The 23,594-nt window shown below is 40.8% G+C and overlaps 1 protein-coding gene across 3 annotated transcripts in view; it reads left to right on the top strand.

The window, feature by feature from the left end:
* DENND1A (DENN domain containing 1A) overlaps positions 1-23,594 on the top strand; it is a 540,190-nt gene that overhangs the window by 305,551 nt on the left and 211,045 nt on the right. For all 3 annotated transcript variants that reach the window (XM_052647633.1, XM_052647632.1, XM_052647635.1), the window contains exon 10: positions 7,456-7,556. In XM_052647633.1, the coding sequence (XP_052503593.1) occupies positions 7,456-7,556 (101 nt within the window). The remainder of the gene's footprint in view (positions 1-7,455; positions 7,557-23,594) is intronic.

Here is a 23,594-nt window from a genome sequence, read left to right as displayed (position 1 = left end):
CTTCCTTTCTTTTACAAAATGTGATTCTTTATTAAAGCAGTAAATTAGCTAAATACAAATTATGACCTTAGGAATATTTTCAAAGAAATATAAATATTCACTTATACTAGACTTGAGGTGGAAAATAGATTTTTTTCTTGAGTGCCAGCTGGAACTCACTGACAATGGTTGCATCTTTGTAGGGATCTGCAGGGCATGTCCTGAGTCCAGGATCAATTAGACTGTCACAGGCACAGAATGGAGAAGTAGCTGTCCATGAATTAAAATGAATTGTTATCAATCCCAATGTAATTTTATTTTTTTTTCTTTATCATCTTACCAAAAAAGCCTGCAGTTTCCTCACGTATGATGCTGCAGGCTTATTTACACGGTAGTTTGTAATACCAGTGTCTGCCTCTGCTTTGGTAGCTAAAACTTTTCTCTGATGGTTTTAATTGCTTTGATGTTTTGAAGTGTCAGATCTTGGCATGAAACTTGTTGCTCTGGTTAATAACTTACTCTGATCACTCTAGTTAGTAAGTAGCTTTAAGAACAAAGAGGGGAGGGCGGGAAGAGATGCGACTGAGTAGGCAAGTGATTGCCTGGGAACGCTTCCTCCTGGTCTGGATGATCTTTCTCTTAGTGGAAGGCACTCAACTTGACTCCATGGTACTGTGTTGGTTTTTGTGGAAATTTTTCCCTTCCCTTTCCCCAGAGAATAGTGGAGAAGCAAGCAATAAGATGGGTTCCACACAACTGAAAGAAAAACTATTTGAAGAAAGATTGCCCTTCCAACCCCACAAAAACATAAATACTGAAGCATTGAATTTGACTTCTAAGAAAAGCAGAGCATTCTTTACTCTTTTCCTTTTTTCTGTTCACATGTCCAGTTTCTGTCTAGAATAGCTGAAGGCCTTTAATTTCCTAGGTTTTCTAAATTCTCTTTCCCCTAAAGCATCTTGGATAGTTTCTTGAAAAGTCAGCTCTTCCCTCACTAACTATAGTAAATACAATTGAGCCATTTATAATTAAAGGTTTTTCTGATACTCTTCGAAGGTTTGAGTACACTAACTTTCAGAGTCCCTGAAGGTTTTACGTAAGACTTTTTGCTGATCTTATAGTGGGTTTTACATGTGAGAATAAAGTAAAAATCAAAACACTGTTTGAATCACATTGTCTGAATCACTGCACCATTTACTTCCTTATGACTTGAAGGGTGCTTTATAATTAAATAGAAGAATCTAGTTCTCAAATTGAGAAAGCTAACAACCTTTGTAAGATTCATACAGTTTTGTACAGTTGTTCTACATAAGATTATTCTTGGCTGAAATAAGTAGACTGAAAAATGACCTGTCTTTAAGGTTAATAATCTGATATTCTTTCTATATTCTTTGCTTTATCAGTTTCCTGATGTTAGAGTTCAGAGGAGAAATCCAGATGCCTCTAACCCTGTGATGAAGCAGGTGTCAGTTTAATCTTTTAACATTCTGAGTTCTTGTATTTGAAGAGTGACTCTGACCATCTGATTATCTGATTTTTTTTCCTTTTTTTCAACTTTTGAAACTTGCAATCTCAATACCTTTTCAGAATTTAGCTTCTAGTTGTGATATATTAAGCAGTTTATTAAATGCCTGATAATCTTGTCTACCATTCCTCATGATGTTAAGGTGGAGGCATTCTAACATTCCCCGAACACTTACTTAGCACCTGCTCTGTGTCAAGCATAGTTAGAGATAAAGAGAGGATCAAATGTGGTCTCTGTCATTGAGGAACTCACATCTTTAGTCTCATGCCCCTGGTCTCCTAAGATTATCTACCTCTGAGACCTTTAGGGTGTCAAGGGCCAAGCATAGAGAAAGGCTGTACCCTCCACTGTCAGGTGATGCAGATGAGGTGATTGAAAGGTGGTGCTTCCTGGAGACCACATGAATCTCAGGTGCACCCATGATTGCAGAGATGAGAAAGCAAGACCAACTTTGAGACAGTCTGTTGTCCTTGTACTTGTACTTAGTACTTAGTCAGTACTTGTACTGAGTCAGTATGACTTGTACTGAGTCAGTACTTAGTCCTTGTGCTTAGTCAGTATGGCTGAGGAAAGTGAACTGAGGCAGAGGAGAAACATTCTTTATGTCAAAGGATAAGCAGTTCCTCTAGATCAAAGTTGTCAAAACTGAAAGTGGGGACAGGGATCATGTAATCTAACCTCTTGTTTTCTATATTGAGACCCAGAAGTGGAAATGACTTGCTCAGATCAAAAAGAGATTTAGTGGATACTCCATAAGTGTATGAAAGCCAGACTTTCCAGTAGGACTTTCCAGTGCCCAAATGGGAATGTAAACCTTTCCCTTTAACACTCGTTACTTCATTGTCTAGAATTTCCTATGGATTAAAGATACTACACTACCTTACTTAAATGTAACTTATCCTCAGGAAATGATCAGCTGTGTTTGTTTTTAAAATCATTTTCTGTTAATTGGTATTTTGCTTTAGATATTTGATCATCTAACAGCATGGCAAATTCTACAGAATTTGGCCATGCCAACAGGGACAATATGTTACCTAGTTCGGAATCCTGAGCCTGGTGTATTGGCACAGTATAGACACTCAAAACATTGTGTTGTGGAGGTGCCTATTATAGTCTGACAGACCTGGAAATGTCTCTTACTGCAGAGTCCCGTCTGTCACTTACAAGCTGTGTGGCCTTGGGCAAGTCATTTCACCTGTGAAATTGTTTTCTTATCTGTGAAGTGTGGTGTTGAATGCATATGTGTACACACACACACACTAATTCCTACCTCTAAAACAGTATTTTGCAAGATTCTAAACACCCAGGGGCTTCCCTGGTGGCTCAGTGGTAAAGACTCTGCCTGCCAGTGCCTGCAATGCAGGAGACGTGGGTTCAATGCCTGGGTCAGGAAGATCCCCTGGAGAAGGAAATGGCAACCCACTCCAGTATTCTTGCCTGGGAAGTCCCATGGACAGAGGAGCCTGGTGGGCTGCAGTTCATGGGGTCATGAAGAGTCAGACAAGACTTAGCGACTGAACAACAACAAACCCCCAGGTGGCGCTAGTGGTAAAGAACCTGCCTGCCAATGCAGGAGCTGTAAGAGAGGAGGGTTTGATGCCTGGGTCAGGAAGATCCCCTGGTGTAGGAAATGCCAACCCGCTGCAGTATTCTTGCCTGAAATATCCCATGGACAGAGGATCCTGGTGAGCTATAATCCAGAGGGTCGCAAAGAGTTGGACACAACTGAAGTACTAAAGTGACTTAACACGTAAACCCCTGGCAGGGTGCCTGGCACATACACTGTTGAGATTCCTTTTTTTCCTTAATGAAGGTCTCTTTACTTTTATTCGATGTTAAATTGCAGGATTCTCTTAGGAATCAGTTGGACTGGTATCTAAGATTGTGACAATCTGAGTATTATCCCTAAGAAATACCTCAAATTTAAAAAAAAATGTGTCTCTGATCTTTCAAACCCTATCCTTGATTGCTCTTCATTCGCGTCCTACCTCCACTGCCTCTCCTTTCTCTCCCTTTGCCTCAAAGGAAACTATGCAGCCAAAAAGAAAGCTCCAAAATCAGACTGACCTTGTGCACCTTTAATTGAGGACAGAATTTGCTAAAAATGCGTCCAAAAACCCACCAGTGGTTTACTTTACAATTTGTGTCCTGGCTAGACTAGCTGTTGGCTGTGTAATTTGTCTAGTTTTGTCTGGAGTCTTAGACTATTCAGCTGCTTTAGGGCAAAATCTTTTGGGGTGTCATTAAATGGGATTGATAATTGGCTTCTGATGAATATTCATTGTGACTAATGACTTTGGGCAAATTTTACACATACTATCTTTCTATTCTCCCACTGAGTGAGATTTTGATAGGATCATTTTCCTCAACTTGCACTTCAATTAAATATTCACAATACCCCCTTGTTGACGACAATCCAAATTATATACTTTCATTACTTTTAAATTTTGTATTCTGTAAGGAATGAGCGTAGTCCTTTAGGACTCTTATTTTTTTTTTAATAGGGTTGGTTTTAGAGGTTTGGTTTTTTTAAAGTAAGTGGCTAATGATAATGTATGGAATATATATTATTTCTGATTAAGCAAAGATGTATCATAATGCTTTTCTGTGGTCCACATAGCCATTATTTCTAAGAAATGATACACATTGTGTGTGTCATTTAGTATTTTGGAAAAGAGCCAAAGAACCCTTTTTGTTTGTTTGTTTGTTTGTTTTTTAACCAAATGGGTAAGAGCATTTTATTATAGCTACAGAGATTTGGCACTGAGAAAATCTCCCAATGAAAATGATGATCATACATCTTAAAAGTTTGATTTTTAGGAGGGATAAGTAATTTTAAAACCTTGTAATTTAGCTTGCTAGGTTTTTGGGGGTTTTTTTTAGGCTAAGGAGACATGAAAAGGACATTGTCTGAAGATAAGATCCGTACCACTGTGTTGCTTGAAATAGGGTTTAGACTCAAACCAATTTAAACTAAAAAGAGGCCGATATTCAAGTTCTGTCTTAACCAGGAACATCTGTTAAAAGACTATTTCAAAGAGAATTACTGGTGAATACACGTGATGATGATACCTTGTATCTGGGTGGTACCATACAGATTTTTAAGTGCTTTTATTTATTTGGTGTGTTGTAGAGTTACAGAGTAGGCATATTATTAAATAAATGGATGGATGAATCCATTGACTTGATTTTCCAAACGTAATGTATTTGTATGTCTAAGCTTACTGTTATTATTTTGGAATTTGAGTCTTAAACCCTATTCTCCAAGACTCATGAAAATGGTGGTCAAGGAGCATGAAAAACCAAGCCACTAGCTGTCTTTATGAGTATATTCTAAGTGGGAATTTTTCTTTATCTATTCAAGAAATATTGCATTACCTAGCACATAAACGTGTATATATGTGTATATTTATTGTGCCACTGAGCATAAGAGAGACAGGGTCCTTCTGCCCTTTATAGCGAGAGGACAAACTCACACAGTTATAATCCCATCAATAAAGGAGACACATGCCCAGCGGAGCCATGCAAAGCTTTGCAGAAGAAGATAGTGAACAGACTCTAGGGGCATGGATCTGGGCCTGTGGGACTACAGAGGGCAGGAAAAGGAGTACATATCTACTCGTAAATCTGCAAACAGTTTATTCCAAGGATAAACCTGGAGAAGATAGTAGGGACTGTGGCTGGAGATGCTTCTCTATAGGTAGATGGGGAGCTGAAGACACAAAGACATGCCTGTTCCAGGGATGCCCCCAAGCACATTCAAAGCAGGATGTTACATGACTAGACCTGCACTTTAGAATGAGTACTTTGGCACTTGGTTAAAGGAAAGAGAAGAAGAGAGCTGGGACTGAAGGCTGTTGTAAACCCTCCAGCCTGACTTCAGGGTGGAGTTGGAGTAAAGTTGGTTCATTTTCCACTCACTCAACACCAGCAAAGGTTTTTTATCTCTTCTAAGCTGAAGATATTAGTCATGTATAATATGACAGACAGCCTTTTTTATGTGGAAACCTACCAAAATGGGTTGAGAAAAGATGGATTAAACCTACAAGCCTTGTCAGAGTCACTGGGACTTGCTTTTGAGCGCTTGTTGGATGAGCTCCTGTTCATGGCATGTACCTGATTTAAAGAACAGGGTCTGGAGGGAAAAGGAGGGGAAAAAGTAGCAGCTTTGGGTTTAATACACAGCTTTCACAAATGTGAACCATCAGCAGAATATCCAATTTAAAGCTGTTCATGTTACACTAACCTCTGGGATTCTTTTAACTGGGCCTTGCTGCGTCACTCTTTTGCCACGTAAATGTCCTTCTGTCAGCAAAGGCCTGTTAACAGCTTCCAAAAGAAGCAAAGTCCTCATGGGAACAGGCTTCCCGGAAACCAAAGGAACATTAAAGAAAAAACACAGAAAGAAACATGTGTTGTTGGCTTTTGTCACTTCATAGCCCTATCTCCAAAGGTGTTGGTTTTTTCCTTCTTTCACTGTATTGAATTTTGTAGCAGTTTTATTCCATTGTATCTTTGTTTCCCAATTTTTCTGTTATATCAAATACTGATTGTATCATCTATGTAGCTCTTAAGAAAAAAAAGAAATATGAAATAGAGACAAGCCAAAAAAGGAGGGAGTGGAAGGATGTTAGTAAACAGTGTTGGAGCCATTGATTAACTCTGTGGAAAAAATAAATTCTCACCTTAGCCCTTAAACCAAAATTAATTCCAGATGGATTAAAGAGTTAAATGCTGAGGAAGAATTTGGAGGACTTAGTATAAAAACAGTGGAAACCATCATGAAGGGAAATATTTACCCATGTAATTATTTAAGCTTTCTCTTTACCCAAAACTTCAAAGAAAATTAAATAAGGATAAATTATTTTCAAAAACCCTTACAAAAGATTACTGTCCTTTGCATATCCACAGTTTCTCTAAATCAATTAAAATATACTAAATTCTCTTTAGAAAATGTGGACTAAGAATATGAACAGATCATTTACTTAAGAAATATAGTTTAGAACATATAATAAGATGTTCAACTTCAGTCATGATCAGAGAAATAAAAATAAAATGAAGATAAGTACAGTGAGGTACAGGGAGGCCAGCAGTCCAGTACATGGCTAGGGGAGTATAAAGAGCCTCAACCCTTCATCTGTTTATTATATGAATACATTTATTATATTTGTATTACTATATTTGTTAAGTGCCTTAAAATATTTATAACCTTTGTCTTTAAATTCTGCATGTAGGAACCATCTATAAAAGTTATTGAGTTGATCCAAATATATAACTTAATGATGGAAGAGTGCTTCAATATAATATGAGAAATTCATTGGGTGGCATTAAAAGATATTTTCTAAGAATACTTAAAGATACGGGAAAATGCCAGCAAATAATATTAACTTAAAGGGAAAGTTAACACTGTATTTACAGTAATCCTGATTTTATTAGAAAAGTCCATATATAGGTAATGGGTTTCCCAGGTGGTACAGTAGTAAAGAATCTGCCTGCCAATGCAAGAGAGGCAGGTTCGATCCCTGGGTCAGGAAGGTTCCCTGGAATAGGAAATAACAACTCACTCCAGTATTCTTACCTGGAAAATTCCGTGGACAGAAAAGCCTGGTAGGCCACAGTCCATGGGGTCTCAAAGAGTCAGACATGACTGAGCACACACATACACATGTATGGATAATATACCCAAATGTTAAGTTATCTTCAGATGGTAAAGACTTTAATCTTTTTCTCCAGTTTCTAAATTTTCTACTGTCATTGTATATTAGCTTCATAATCATGAAAAAAAAAATACATTTCTTGGAAAATGAAGCTCTTACTAAGTTTGAATTAGGGTTATTGAGTTAACTTATTTTAAATATGTTAATAATTATATATTTAATTTTACTGTTGAACTCAAATGAGTGTCTCCCAACTTAAACTGTCTAGCTCTGAATCTTTAATCTCTGTTTCAGTTGACTGCCTGCATCCACGGGTCTGCTGCGATGCTCTACCCCATGTTCTGGCAGCACGTGTACATCCCTGTCCTGCCTCCGCATCTGCTGGACTACTGCTGGTAAGGCCGCTGCCCACCCTGTCCTCTGCTGTTCCTTCTCCAGAGAATGACCAAGTATCTTAGGTCAATAACTTGTAATGCTGTTGGTGACTTTAAATTAAAAATACTAACTTCAAAGTGATCGAATTTTAGATCACCAGATTGCACTGGCCTGTTTGTTTCCAAACAGCTTTCATATACGTCATGGCATTCTAGAGAGTTCAAGTGGGTAGATAATACCTTCCCCATTCCTTGATGTAGGGAAACCAAAGCACCAAATAGTTGTGTGATTTTTTTTTTTTTCCTAAGACAAATTGGAAACTGGTGTTGAGGACAGTTGAGATCCCCAAAGTCTTCAAGTTTCAGCTATGCTCTGGCACGTTCTGTAAGACTTGCCCTCAGGTGTGGTTTGGGAGTACAAGCCAGGCTTCCAAACACTCTTTTGAGGGGAATTTCACTGTTCAGTGAAATGTGTTTTAGTTGAAGAAGGGAGGGAGGCTGACTTGGAATTCTTCCTGGAAGAGACTTAGCTGTGTGTCTTGATGCTTCAGGTAGGAACTCTGAGGGGCTTGGGTGTGCAGGGATTGGTGGAGCTGAGAAAGTCGTTGTAGTCCCTCTGCCTCTCTCATGGTACAGCTTTCACTTTCCGTTACTTGGAAAGTTTTGATCGCTAACTTGTTATCTAGTCTAAAACCAAAGCTCAGAGTCCCAAAATTGAAGATGAAAATGCTCCGTCAGTAACATCAGTGATGACAACGGTTGCCACATTTGAATCTCTGGTGTGCCTCCCTCCTGTCCCCTCATCACTTATTGGACTGTCTCTTTACATCTGTGATCTCATTTTATTCTTCCAGCAACCCTGTAAGACAAGTATTATTAGCTCCATTTCACAGGTCGGTAAACCAAGGCCGCAAAAGGTTTAGTAACTTTCCCTAAAATAGATGTTGTTGTTGTTTAGTCACTAAATTGTGTCCAGCTCTTTGTGACCCCACAGACTGCAGCACACCAGGCTCCTTGTCCTTCTCTGTCTCCTGGAGTTTGCTCAGATTCATGTTCATAGGGTCAGTGACACTGTCTAACCATCTCATCCTCTGCTGCCCCCTTCTTCTTTTGCCCTCAGTCTTTCCTAACATCAGGGTCTTTACCGATCAGCTGGCTGTTTGCATCAGGTGACCAAAGTATTGGAACTTCAGCATCAGTCCTTCTAATGAATATTCAGAGTTGATTTCTTTTAAGATTGGTTGGGACTCTCAAAAGTCTTCTCTAGCACCACAATTCAAAAGCATCAGTTCTTCAGTACTCAACTTTATGGTTTAACTCTCATATCTATACATGACTACTGGAAAAACCATAGCTTTGACTGTAGGGACCTATGTCAACAGAGTGATGTCTCTGTTTTTTAATACTCTGTCTAGGGTTGTCATAGCTTTCCTTCCAAAGAGCAAGCGTCTTTTAATTTTATAGCTACAGTCACCACTATTCCATTTTTATAAAAACAAACAAAAATTATCTGTATGTATATATATACACACACATATATATATGTGTGTGTATATATATATTAAACAAAAAAATTAGATACACACAAACAAACAGAGAGAGAGGCAGAAATCTGGAAGGAAAGACACTAAAATGTTAACAGTGATTTGTGTTGTGGGGGAGAGAGAAGAATTCTGCATGATCTCTATATTATTTTCCATACTTTCAAATATTTCTAACAATGAAAAAATATAGTTCTGTAATTGAAAAGTTTCATTTTAAAAAAAAGTCAATGTTTATTCTGGCCAGTTGTTACTTCCAGCCACCATCTCAGGTCACAGCTCTCCTTTCTTGTTTGTTTAGAGGATTTATTAGCTGTTTCACTTTTTCCTGTGGAAGCTGACCCACAATCCTCTTTTCAGCTTCCTCTCAATCTCTAACCCTCTCAAGGACTGTTACCAGCCTGACCGAGGGCCGTGGTGCAGCAGCTCTAACCGAGAAGGGAAGACTTGGCAAGGACAGTTGCCAAGCCTCTGTCACCCCAAACTTTCACTCCAAAAGCTCATAGTTGAAGCTTGTTAATTTTTAGAGCCCGAGTGGGTTTTGTGATTAGGCTCTGTATTGGAAGTTTCTGTTTGTGTGACCGTAGTCTCTCTGCTGGTCTCTTGTTTTCATGAAAGAACTTTTTTGACATTTGACCATAGGATGATGACAGGCCTGTGGGGATTGGTATTTGTTTATTAACTGCAAGATGTAAGAATGATGAAATAAAAGACCCCAAGAGAAAAAAAAAAAAACAGATCCTCTATTTAAGGCTTGATTTGATCACCTTCAGCCTGCTACCACTGCTTTAGTCAGAAACTACAAATGTCGTGAAATTTGAGTCAATGCTAATAATTTTATTCTGTTGTGCTTGGTGACTTTCACCACTGTTGAGTTTAATCCTTGGTGGTAAGAGCCAGCAGGGATAACCAGCATTTTAAGTAAAGTGCTAGGAGCCTGAAACATGTAAATTTGAAGGAGGTTTGTTCTTCTGCGGATGATTTAAATGTTAAGTACGTCCCCATGCAGGGGATACACGAAATGGAATCTGAAAACTATTATCTCCTGTAGAAATGAACTCTCAATTTACTCACCGCACAGGAAGGGCAGATTCTAGTCATTTTCACTGCCAGCAGGTGCCCTTTCTATGCATAATAGATTTCGCAAGTGTAATTAACACATGAGGACCACTGCTGCCAGTTTTTCTTCAGGTACATGCTGCTAGGAGTTTTCAGGACAACAGTGTAGGCTGTAAGAGCTTTTTACATTACACTTGAAGATAAGGTGTTCATTGACTTCTGGACAAAGACTTGCTAAAATAGGGTTGAACCTAGACCCTACTATTGGTTTCATAGATCATAGTCCTTGGACCCAGAAATCCTAAGAGCTGTAACGTGGGCCTTTGGTAACATAGAAGCCAGTGTAGCAAAACTGGGATGCAGTGAATACATGGAAAGTATGATGCTGAAACCCAGCGCTTATGTGGAAGACTAATTGCACGTTCACAAATACAACAACCAATTATCTAAGTTAACTTTAATTAGAGCTATAATCACAGATTTTAATTATCTGAAGACAATCCATTTAATACAAATAGTCTGCCTTAAATATTTCCCAAATTATTTTTTTTCATGTTCCTTCCCATTTTTGGAGAGAGTGGTAGAAAAAGGGTCTGAGCTTTATATTCAGAGGCCAAGTTCAAATCTGTTTCATCTCTTAATAGCTGTGTAACCATTAAAAGTCTTATCTTACTTCTCTGATTTGACATTTTGTTTTCTGTAAAATGGGTTTGATATACCTACTTTGAAGAATGGCTTTATAAATTAGAGATACTGATATCAAGTGGGACATAGGGGCCATTTAGTAAATGGTGGTTGCTCTTATTATGGTTAATGTGAACATGGGACATGGGTTTTGGTTTCCAGAAGGTTTTACTCACATCAAACGTTTTTCTTGTTTCTGATGCCTTGTGAGCTCAGGGAAAAACTTTATAATTCATCTTCTCTTTTTACCCATCAGATTGTTTTTATTTTGATTTTTTTTATTTAACTTGGGTTATTGTATGGTTGTTTTCATTTGCAGCTGTGGCATAAGAATGAAAAGAAAAGAAACAAAAGCAGATGGCAGAGAAAACGAAAGGAGTAAGACATTTCCAGCCCTTATGAATATTTAAAAACATGTGCTGCTGGTTCCTTTCTACTTTAGAGCTGTGCCATTCTCTTGATTTTGAAAGTGAAAATGAGAATGTTCCCTACCTTGGCTGATGGCAGTCCTGACCTCGGCCAGTATTGGAAGAGCCTTCCTATTGTGGGGACAAAGGGATACACTTGCTGATGAAAACCAGCATTCCCTTTCATAATAATAATCACCATATATGGAGTACAGTATGCAAGTCAAGCTCTTTATAAACATTACTGCAGATCTTTAAAATCAAACTATAAGGTAAATACTGGGGCTTCCCAGGTAGTGCTAGTAGTAAAGAACTTGTCTGCCAATGCAGGAGACGTAAGAGACACGGGTTCGACCCCTGGGTCAGGAAGATCCCCTGCAACCCGTTCCAGTATTCTTGCCTGGAGAATCCCATGGACAGAAGACTGGTGGGCTACAGCCCATAGGCTGCAAAGAGTCAGACATGACTGAAGTGACAGCGTGGCATGGCACAAGGTTAGCTCTATTGTATAGATTAGAAAACTGAAGCTCAGAGAAGTTTAGCGACCTACCCACCATGACACAACTAAGAAATGGTAGAGCCTGCACTTGAAATCCAAGGCCATTTCATATTAAAGCTTTCCTTACTAATATCCTTTAAAGAATTAGAGAATAAGCTGTACCTGTCACCAAGATTTTGTGAAAAAAATTCTTTACATAGGCTTTTTGATGACTGGCTAACAATTGTGGACTAATGTTATCATTCATTATTATTCATTCATTCAACAAATATTTATAGAGCACTTATTCTGTACCAGGCACTATGCTAATTAAATGTTGCTAATAAAAGGTCCCAATAGAAGCCATATGGTATTTCCCATGTAAATTCCCTTTTTTCCCTTAGTCCTTCAGAAGTAGTCCTAAATAAGGACCAAATCAGTTCTCAAATTGAATTGTACATTTGGGTTATTCTGGACACCTGTTAATGTATTTCCAAATATGTGATAAAATATTTCCAAACAGATCAGGACAAGTTCATATTTCCTCCAAAGGGCAGCCAGGCCAAGAGCCAAGTTAGTAGCTAACTCCTGATTTTCTTTGAGGGCATGATTGAATTAAAAAGTTAAATGTGCACAGTTAAGGTTTGGATTTTGTATCCGACTTTGTAAAATTCATCGTATTTTCTGGCATTTCTAGATGTCTCTGGAATTCATTCTTCTGCTCAGAGTGGGCATGCTTAGATTCTCTGTGAGACATACTAGTTCTAGGCTCTTTATCTGTATTGTATGTGGGGTTCTGAATAACCCCCTTCCATGCTACATCATGTATTCCATCTAGGATTTTTAGCACACAGTCTTAATATGCCTTTTTACAGGGTGCATGGTCCATGTGGATGACAGGGTAGCAGTCCAGACACAGCTGTGAAACGGCAACTGGATGACTAGAGCTGGGTCCTTTCTCCTCTGTCTTCACTGGTGCTGTGAAATTTTGTGTGGGGAATAAATTGATGCTAAAGTGAAACTATTGATATTCTTGGTGTCAGTGATAGAAATCAACAAAGTGTGGTATAGTAGAAACGAAAACTCCAGCTTTGGTTCTGATTTCCCCATTTACTGTTTTGAGGTTGCTGAACACCCCTAAGCCAGTTTTCTGTTAAATGTGAATAGTAATTAGTGGTAAAGAACCCACCTGCCAGTGCAGGAGATATGAGAGACAAGTTTGATCCCTGGGTTGGAAAGATCCTCTGGAGGAGGAAATGGCTACCCACTCCAGTATTCTTGCCTGGAGAATCCCATGACAGAGGAGCCTGGATGGCTACAGTCCATGGGGTCACAAAGAGTCAGACACGACTGAAATGGCAGCACCCACGCACTGATAAACAGCAGGTGACCATAAAGAGTAGGTACTATTTTTGAAATTACTGACTATATATATGTGTGTGTGTGTATTTATGTTGTTCAGTCGCCAAGTCATGTCCAACTCTGCAACCCCATGGACTGTAGCACACCAGACCTCCTTGTCCCTATCTCCCGGAGCTTGTCCAAGTTCATGTCCATTGAATCGGTGATGTTGTCCAACCATCTCATCCTTTGCCACCCTCTTCTCCTTTTGCCTTTGATCTTTCCCAGCATCAGGGTCTTTTCCAATGAGTCTGCTTTTCATATCAGGTGGCCGAAGTATTGGACCTTCAGCTTCAGCATCAGTCCTTCCCATGAGTGTTCAGGGTTGATTTCTGTTTAGATTGATATGTATTTATAGTCAATATATATTAATATGTACATGTGCATACACACACACATATATATGATTCAACAACCCAGTGCAAGTTTGCAAATCCAGATGGGATGAAAGTGGATTAGGTAGACAAGTATCACTAAAATTCTTTAATATGTAGTCAATCAAAATTGGATTCTAACACCTAAGCAAAAACTGTGTCTTTTCCATTTTGCAGCAAGTATTTATAAGTGCCTTTTATGTCTCTAGCACTGGGCATGGAAAGGCAGGGGCTTATAGATGGTTCTGGACCTGAGGAAATACTACTTCACAAAAGAACTCAGGTGTCCAGGCAAAAGTTGGGACAGTTTGTTTTTGTTTCTTTTTTTTTTAGCTAAGAAGCATCAAGAGGCCATGATAGGTCCATTGCTCAGAGCAAGCAACCACTGCAGCAAGAACTTGTCTGGAAGGGTAAGAGGGGATTAGGACCAGGATTTCAGTTTCAGACAAAACAGGGAGGGAAGTTGGATCTGTCCTGTACCTGATGGTTAGAAAGTTCACAAACGATGTGTGTTGGTTGAACAAAGTAAAAATATAGATTCCTGGGTAATCCCATATTAAAATGTGGCTGAACTTGACCTTGAGGTTTGAGCAGAGAGGCTGAGTAGTAGAAGATAATTCACTCTTGAAAGTCAAACCTCTGGGTCCAAATCCTGGCTCTGTTCCTACTGAATATGTCTTTAGGTGAATCACATAGTCTCTTTGAACTTCTCTTTTCTCATCCACAGGAATATATCAAAAATACAGTTCTCCATAAAGAGCCTGGCATCAAGTAGGTGCCTACACAGAGATTGTTAGATGATGACAGTCACTGAGGCCTGTACTGAGATGCACCCTCATTTCCTTCAGCAGCACCCAAAACTGAAAGTGCCAGGAGCCTTTGGAGGAAGCTTTGGGCAATTTCTGAGTAAACTGTCTTCCTGGTGGAAAAATGAGAGCGAGGAAGGATGGCTATTTGCATTATTGATGCCATGGATTTGTAAGAATCTATACCTATACTTTCTAAGTTCTATAGCAAAACTGCCTTTTCAGGTTCTCCATTTGATTTTTAAAAATTGAAGCATAATTCATATACCATAAAATTAATCATTTTCTTGGAAGAAAAGTTATGACCAACCTAGACAGCATATTGAAAAGCAGAGACATTACTTTGTCAGCAAAGGTCCGTCTAGTCAAGGCTATGGTTTTTCCAGTAGTCATGTATGGATGTGAGAGTTGGACTATAAAGAAAGCTGAGCGCCGAAGAATTGATGCTTTTGAATTGTGGTGTTGGAGAAGACTCTTGAGAGTCCCTTGGACTGCAAGGAGATCCAACCAGTCCATCCTAAAGGAAATCAGTCCTGAATATTCATTGGAAGAACTGATGCTGAAGCTGAAACTCCAATACTTTGGCCACCTGATGTGAAGAACTGACTCATTTGAAAAGACCCTGATGTTGGGAAAGACTGAAGGTGGGAGGAGAAGGGGATGACAGAGGATGAGGTGGTTGGATGGCATCACCGACTCTATGGACACTAGTTTGAGTGGACTCTGGGAGTTGGTGATGGACAGGGAGGCGTGACGTGCTGCAGTCCATGGGGTCGCAAAGAGTCAGACATGACTGAGCAACTGAACTGACCCTCTCTTTAGGACACACTCATGATCGCAGCCCACTGCCCCGTGGCCCTCCACCTCCTTTGCTGCTGCCTCTACATCTGAGTATCTGGACCCACCCTGCTAGTCCCACTTCCCAGTCCTCTTTCTGCTGCCTGGTGTGATAAGGGGCAACAGCCTGCTTCCTTTGCCCCAGTTTCTGCCTGGTCTCTATGGGACACAGCTGGCTCTGACCTGTGCTTATCTTGGCCTGGTTTTCCATTTCTTGTGACAGATCTGATAGGTAATTCTTCACTCCTCTCTGACCTGGAGACTATCTTGAATCCAACACTTAGAAAACTCTGAAACGTCTAAGACAGTGCAGCGGCCTCTACAGCAAAGACATTCTATGTATGTTCGTGGTCACCAGTAGAGCAGGAGGCCACAGGCCATGTAACATCATCCTCAGAGAAGCTTCAGTCCTGGAGGAGGTTCCCTCATGGTGGGATTTGGGGATGTGTTCCCGCCTCTTTCACGAGAAGAAGACACAAAGCAGCAGTTCAGTGCTCAGCTCAGTAACCTCACAACAAATGTGGGTTTGTCTTCCATGTGAATATTGAAAGACTGAGAGGCTATGCTGAGAATGTAATTGGACTCTATGCATCTTGACATATGACGTATCTTAATCCTAGAAAAACAAAGAGAGATTTTCTTTCCCTCATTACCTCTTGCATTTTCAACTTTTACACTGTTTTGGGGGGTTAATTTCTCTTGGTTTATTTATCCAAAACCTCTTTTTCTCTTCTCGCTTTTTCTGTGCATCATTCGTTCCTCTATTTCTGTGAGGGTTTCACGGGTCCCTGGTGGCTCAAACCGGGGACTTCTTTTGTGACCTGGCTCTGGCTCTGTTGGTTCTCATTGAACTCTCGGGGGGCAATAGAGAGCCCCGTCTCCTGACCTTTCCTCTGTGATTAACTTCTCCTGCCGCAGTGGTCTTAGCCATAGAGCCCTTCCTGATTTCCCTAGTCTGTCTCCTTCCGGTAGACTGAGGAGGCATAAAAGGGCAGACTACTCTAGGCTTTGATGTTGACCTTTCTGGGTTTCCATCAGTCGTTACCTTTGTAACTCTTGTGTTTGTTTCGGTTGGGTTTGGTGGCTTGCAGCTCTTTCGCAAGCCCCAGGGTTACCCCAGGAAGCCACAGGGCCACTCTAAGGAGGATATTGTCCTCCCTCCCCCCTTCACAGTCAGCTCAGATATGCACGTGTCTTGCATTAGCAGACCATCCCCAGCACCCAGCACTGTGCACCCAGCTCCTCCATTGCTGTGAGCCCCATGCTCTGGCCACTGAAACTGCGGATGGCAGCTCGGCAGTCTGTACTGCCTTCTAATCTAAGATTGCGCCTATCCTCACGTGGGCCTTCGTCCTGTGCTGCTGCTCATAAATCAGGGAGGGGCTGTTGGAAGCCGCACAAGGAGTTAAATACTTTTTTCCCGAAGAAAGTCTCAATTAACTAATGGCATTTTGCACCCCTTCCACCTTTCAAGTCATATTTTCTGCCTCTCACCAGCTGTGACCTTTGTCAAGTCACTTAACCTCTTGGAGCCATAGGCTCCTCTGTGAATTATTCAGATCAGACTTTCAAGATTGCTGTGGGGATGAGATGAGGTCATCTCAGGTCTACCCCCGAGGCACCTTGTAACTCTCCTCACAGCAGCCTACGCACCTACAAGAATATGCTTATTTGCTGTCTGCTGTTGAATGTAAGCTCTAAATAGGTAGGGTTCAGAACTATTTTTTCTCTTCTCTATCCCCTCTCCAGTGTGGCACCTGACGTATAGTAATATTGACTGACCAGGATATGGAAAACACTGAACACTTAGTAAATGCACCGTGAGATGTTAGTTTTCTCTCTCACCCCTCCTCAGTTGCCTTTTTTAAGCTGAAGCTCCTAGGTGACTAGTTTATTTTTCCCTATGGACACTGCGAATCATGTGACGATCCTGTTTCCCTCTTTGGGTTGGCAGTTGGAGGACTCAGAGCCAGATTTGTGGCCATCCCAGCAGGTATGCAAACTGTACAGCACACACTGAAGTACTCACCTCACCCCAGCTTAGGTTTTTTCCCTTTGCTTCTATTTTTATTTTTCCTATTTTGCTGTTAAGTTACCTGAAATTCCATTTAGAACAGGAAAGTGTATCAGCTCATTTAAGCTATTTGGCAAATGTATTTTTATCCTGGCTACAGAGTGTCCACTTTCTATTTTATTTTTCAGCTATAACTGTCAAATGCCCATTTTTGCCTTAAGTGTAACATAATGGTATAAAAAAAAGTAAATCATAAGAAACTTCAAAGTAGGAGGATTTGGGCTGGAATCATCATTAACTGTGACCATGGGCAAGTTTCTGAGGATCCCTTTTTTAATCTATAAAATGGGTGGTGGTATAAATTGGATTATTTGAGGATTAAATGAGATAAGGGCCCCCGCACAGCCCTTGGTATTTGGTGAGCACCCAGCACATCCCCACCTCTTTATTCCTCCTGCTCTTCTCATGGCCCCACCATGGACTCTGGGGAATGGGAAACAGAGTTTGGTTCTCCATGACTGACAGTCTGGAATAACCATATAAATTAGCACGTGCTTTATGCCAAATGGGCGACCCAGACAAAATCCTCTGAATAGGGAGGTTTTAGCAACCTTGGGGTGATCTGAAAAGGGATGTTTGGCAGACCACAGGGTTCAGTAGGACTTGGAGGACATAGGACAGGGCCCACAGAGACACGTGTGGCTCAGCCCAGAGGCAGGTTAGGGTTCCTGTGGTGAGGGGGCTGGCCAGGGTCTTGAACAGAACGTGGAAGGGCCCGAGACTTTGCACAGCTGCTGGCAGGCGCCCAGGGAACAGGTTAGGAAAAAACCTCCGAACCTCTTTCTGCTCTTCTTCCACAGCCGGGCACATGCTGAGCTCCTAGCGGAACAGTGGGCTTGCTCTGACTCAGTATGACAGGTTTGGGTTCTGGTCTCAGGGCCGCCATTTACTAGCTGTGTGACCTCACTGACTTGTTTAGCTTCCCAGCCTTTGTTTCTTCATCTGTATAGTTGGTGGTGATGACAGTACTTACCTTGTACCGTGGTCCTGAGGATCCAGTGAGAAAATGCCTGTCGTGCCCTTAGCCTAGTGCTGACTGAGGCGAGTGCACCATAAACACTATGTGCTCTTCTTGGCTCCCTGTGCAACTCTGGCCGTTGTATTAGCCTGTGGCCCATCTCTCTGGTCACTCTTAGGAAGACGAAAACTAGGATTATTTGTGTTCTCCAGTAAGGCGTGTTGTATGGTTTTTGCTCGCTTTCCTTTCCCCATTCTGTTGTCCTTTAACCTCTCCAACAATGCTGGGCCTCGTTATTTCAGAGGAGAATTTTAAACTGTAATACAAACTGTGTTTACACTTTGGTTTCTTTTCGGGTGGGAGGGAGGAAGGAAGGAAGAAAAGCTCTAATGTATAAGACCAGAGTTTTCCTTTCTTTAAAGACAGTGAACTGAGGAAAGACTGGTGGGATCCCTTTGCAGATTTGGGTATTTGGCTGAAAGGTGGTATGCCTCTGAGAGGCAAGGCGGGGGCTGTGATGTGTACATTGTAGAGCTCACTATGCATTAATATGCGAAAAGAAAGAGTGGACCTTCCAAACCCCTGGGAGCTGTAAGCTGTATCCTTACTGAGGTCAGAGAGGCGTTGCTCACGTGAGGGTGGAGGCCCCCCTACCTCCCGCCACATCTCCTCTCTCCTCCCCTCCCTCTTTGTCTCAGGAAGCTGCATTTTATGTATTTGGGCAGCCAGTGTTCCCTTATTTCACCTGACTCTTTTCCAATTAGTAGCCACTCTCCTCAGGGGAACATAATTAAGAGGGCCCTGCTTACCTGGGGGAAAGGAATTAGCAAATTGAGAGAGTGCAGTAATGATGAACGGGGACTGCAGGAGCATTAATAGTCTGCAGTGTCCACGTCCATGCCTGTCCATTGCTGGAAGGAGCTCATGCTACAGGATGTACCTCTAAGCACAGCGCTCTGCATCGCAGGCCTGGAGTCAGTGAGAGGATTGCGTGAACAGCCCCCTCGGTTTCCCAGCACTCCTCTTCTTTTGGCTTTAGTACTGAGTATGTGCTGTGAGACAGTTTAGGCTTTCAGTCCAACAGCCCTGACTTTGAATTTCAGCTTCACTGCTTACTAGCTCTGTGACCCTGGGGGCAAGTTACTTCACCTTTCCAAACCTGTTTCTCCATCTGAAAATGTGGATAGTAGTGATACCTTGCAGAGTTGCCTTGAGAATTGTATAGAAGTGATGCATAAAAGCAGGTGACTTATAGTAACTCAGTTGATATTAGTTCCTTTTTTCCTTAAGAGGATTCAAAGTAAACACCTTTCAGGTAAAGGTCATTACATTGTCCCCGCCTTTGACACTAGCAATATAACTCCTCTGCTTTGCAGGGGAGAAGGAAGAAAGAATAGCTTTTACTCTTCCAGGGTGACACTGATGAAGTCAGGCAATGCCATAATTCCCAGAGAACAAAGGCCTAGGGCAGATACACCCTGTCTCAACTCTCAGAGGTGTACAGTACATCCCACAATTGCTGTCATCCATCAGACAGTTGTGACACAGTTGTGATAGCCCATCTATGCATGAACTTGGTCATAGCTGTTAATATTTTTGTTATTGTTGATGCACTAAGTCACGTCCGACTCTTTGAGACCCCATAGACTATAGCCCACTAGGTCCTCTGTCCATGGGTTTCCCAGGCAAGAACAATGGGATGGGTTACCATTTCCTTCTCCAGGAGATCCTCCCTGCCCAGGGATTGAACCTGCATCTCCTGCATTGACAAGCAGTTTCTTTACCACTGAGCCACCAGGGAAACCCAGCTCTTAATATTATCACCCCTTTAATTACATGCATTGTTGGTTCTGCATGTGTGGTGTCAAATTTTCCATTTAAAATGTCTTCCAAATCTCAGTCAGATTCAACGTGGAAATGTAAAGTCAGTGTGAATACTGAAAGGCACCCGAGCATAGAAGCATGGTGCTCATTGCTGTTGGTGAAACAGCTGTTTGCATTGATATTTTCTTGGTAGTCAACAAGCAAGTTCTTTCTTGCTAACTAAAGAAGACAGAGAACATCTAGAAAAAGTATTATGTTTTGTTTCTGAGATACCCTTGAAGAAAACGTGGGCATTGATGACTCTGAATCAGAAGATGATCCAGATGAGTCAGGTTCTGAATATGAAGTTTTTTAGAACTAGCTTAACCAAGTTTTTTTGCTATATTTTCTTTTTAAGAAATAGTAATGAGTGGTTTTAAAAATTTGTCACTGTATATGATAAGCAAGTAATGAATTATAGATTACTTGGTGGTTTTTGCATTTTTGATGGTACATAAAGTCAAGGTTAAAGGTTGCCCTCCAAAGAAAGTGATAAGCAACCTGACTGAACTTAGTAGGTAGACAAGTGACAAGAGATCGTGTTGGAATCAGAAACTCATGTGTACAGGTGACGTGTGTCAAGCATCTCATGCTCCTCACAGAGTCTCAGCTGTCCTCACCAGCATTTTGTCAGGTTCCCTTCAGAACAAGGGTAGGAACAGGAAATCTTGGGCTGTAAGAGAATGAGTCCAGTGGTATCAACCATGTTCACTCAGGCTGTGACAAGAGACCACTTGGACATGAGAAGTTACTAAGTCTACCATGTGGTATTCCTGGGCAAGGCGTTTCATGGGTTCTCTCTAATCATTGCAGCAATCCTGAAAGATTTCCACTGGGGTTGGTACTGCCCTTTTAAAGACACTTTGCCAAAATATTACAAAAGATGTTAAAAACAGTTCTGCCCGTTGACTTGGTAATTCCATGTTTGAAAATTGGTGCACATGAGATTGTTCATTTTCGTTATGATGTTATTTATAGTGAAAAGATGGAAGTGACTGAATGTCTAACTCTAGCAATAGAGTTCAGTAAATTAAGGGACATCCATACTTGGTGGAATATTATTTAGTCTTTAAAACGATCACAAAGGTTGCGGTATAATATGGGAAATGTTAATACAGCCAATGAGAAAGCAATAAAATATATGCACTCTGTAATTTCAAAGGTATTTTCAAATGTTAGTTTTAATATTGGAGGAGAATAATGCAAAAATAAAAGTAGTTGTGATAACTTGATCATGGGTGAGTGTTTCCATTCTCTTTACAGCAACAACAACAACAACAAAAATGAAAGAGAAAAAGTCAGTAACTACCATAACTATTGAGGTATTATTATTGAGAATAAAAGTTGTTTTCAGAATGTAGGTAGAATTACGCAGTTACATACTTCCTACTTTAAGATCTTAAGGAGTCTCTGGTTTTCTTTTTTCTTCCCTCTCTCCCTCTCCCCATTTGAAATTTGTAACCAGTATATTTGCAGAGCAAAAGTGCAGTAGATTCAGGCATTTGAGGCTATGTAAGCTCTGATGCTGGGAGGGATTGGGGGCAGGAGGAGAAGGGGACAACAGGATGAGATGGCTGGGTGGCATCACTGACTCGATGGACGTGAGTCTGAGTGAACTCCGGGAGTTGGTGATGGACAGGGAGGCCTGGCGTGCTGTGATTCATGGGGTCGCAAAGAGTCGGACGCGACTGAACTGAACTGAAGCAAGCGATGACAATGTAGAAGGTTATTTGTCCAAATTTGCATTCATAAAAAACATGGTGTGCTGTGATTTCAGATTAAATGTGTTTTAAAATATTTGCTAAATACAGAGCTATTTCAGCCCTAAGTTGGCTAAGAAACTACATTTCTATGATAAACCATAATTACTCTTTGGAAAATTATTGGGCTTAAAAAAAATACCTACCTATTGGTACCTGAAGAGTGAGTCTCACTTTGTCCCTTTCTACGTCTGCCTTCACTTCTAAGATTCCTTTTTCCTCTCTTTCATTGGTTTTTATTGCAAGACAAAGAGACATGGCATTAACACCTATTTAAAATTCTAGAAAAAAAATTTTTTTAAGGTAAAAGCCTATAGTCAAATTATGTAAATTTCTGTGGATATTTATTTTTACCTTTCTCTGAGTTGTTTGAGTGTCTTTTTCTATACATTAGCTCATTTGCTTGGAATTTCAGTTCTGAAATTCTAATTAAAACTCAGGGTCATTTGTCACTTGCATGACAGTGCTGGTGGGAGCTGGGGAAGTTTATGAGATTTGGTTAAATATTATGGATTTGAGTTTTTCTCCCTTCTATGTGTTTGGCTGTGCTTCTGGACACATTAATAAGTGGCCATTTTTTCTGGAATTCTGTACTCTTCCTGCTTCCTTTCATTACATTAGGCAAGGTTCCACTAGATGAGACATTTGCAGTCTTAAGACTTCCTGCCAGGGTTCAGACTTTGTATTTTTGACATTGAAGCTGTCGTGTTCCTGAAGCTACTTAATTAGAAACACATTCATTTCAGTGTACACTAGAAAAAGCTTGGACAGCAGAGCCAGGCACACTGGGAAGTTTGAGCATTTGTGTAGCTGGCAGCTAAACTAATGGTTTACAGTTTAAGGGAAAAAAATATCGTAGGGCATTTCCTTGCCCCTAGAAGCGAAGGGAAGCTGAATGTGCACAGCAGATACCTTTTTTTTTTTAAGGAGAGAAGAAGAAAAAAGGAAAGAAAAGACGACTCCACTCTCACTGCAGTTGCGTGTCCAGTTCTTTCTTTGGCTATTATCAAATACAAAAGTCTTCTAAAAGAATATTTCCCAAACTGTGCTGCTAATATTCTAGTCTGTTTTACAGGCTCCCAAGATATATTACTGCTGAGATCTGTAGTAAGGAGAACATTTTATATTCTGGAGAAGGATTTTTGCTTGAAGAGTTTTATTTGTTGAATGGTAATGAGGGAATTGTGCTCTTTCTTATTTTTAAATGTTTGAGCAATTTTAAAATGCACATCTGATGTTTCAAAAACCTTGGTTGCCTATCCATTGCTTTCAGGATAAAGCCTAAACTCTTTAGCGTTCAGTGGAAAGAAAACCTCCCCTTTTTTCATTTCTTACCACTCACTCCTTGTTTCCGTACCCTATCCCCGAGAAAGCCACCTTCCTAGGTCCACTTCCATGCCACCAGCTGCCCTGCAGGGAACGTACCTGGTCACCTCAGACTGAGGCAGGTGTCTTTCCACTGGTCTCATAAAATATCCTTTGTACCTTTCCCAGGATGTATCACATGTTGGAGAGACAGATGGAAAAGTTGTCAATCTTTCCCTTCATCTCTACTCCCTCCACTACTCCCAGGAAAAACACTGTGTGGGAGGTGGGAATTTTCAGTCCAGTATTACAAAGTCAAAGTGCCATAGAGGAAGAAGCTTTGGAGTCAAATCCTAGGGTCACTGCTTGTTTTGTGGCATTGTTGCTCAATCGCTCAGTCGTGTCTGACTCTTTGCAACCCCATGAACTGCACCACGCCAAGCTTCCTTGTCCTTCACTATCTCCCTGAGTTTGCTCAAACTCATGTCCATTGAGTCAGTGACACCATCCAA

The sequence above is a fragment of the Budorcas taxicolor genome, chromosome 11 (genome assembly GCF_023091745.1).
Source record: "Budorcas taxicolor isolate Tak-1 chromosome 11, Takin1.1, whole genome shotgun sequence".
Lineage (NCBI taxonomy): Eukaryota > Metazoa > Chordata > Mammalia > Artiodactyla > Bovidae > Budorcas > Budorcas taxicolor.
Note: the sequence above shows the minus strand (reverse complement) of the source record. Positions and strands in the feature narration are given on the sequence as shown.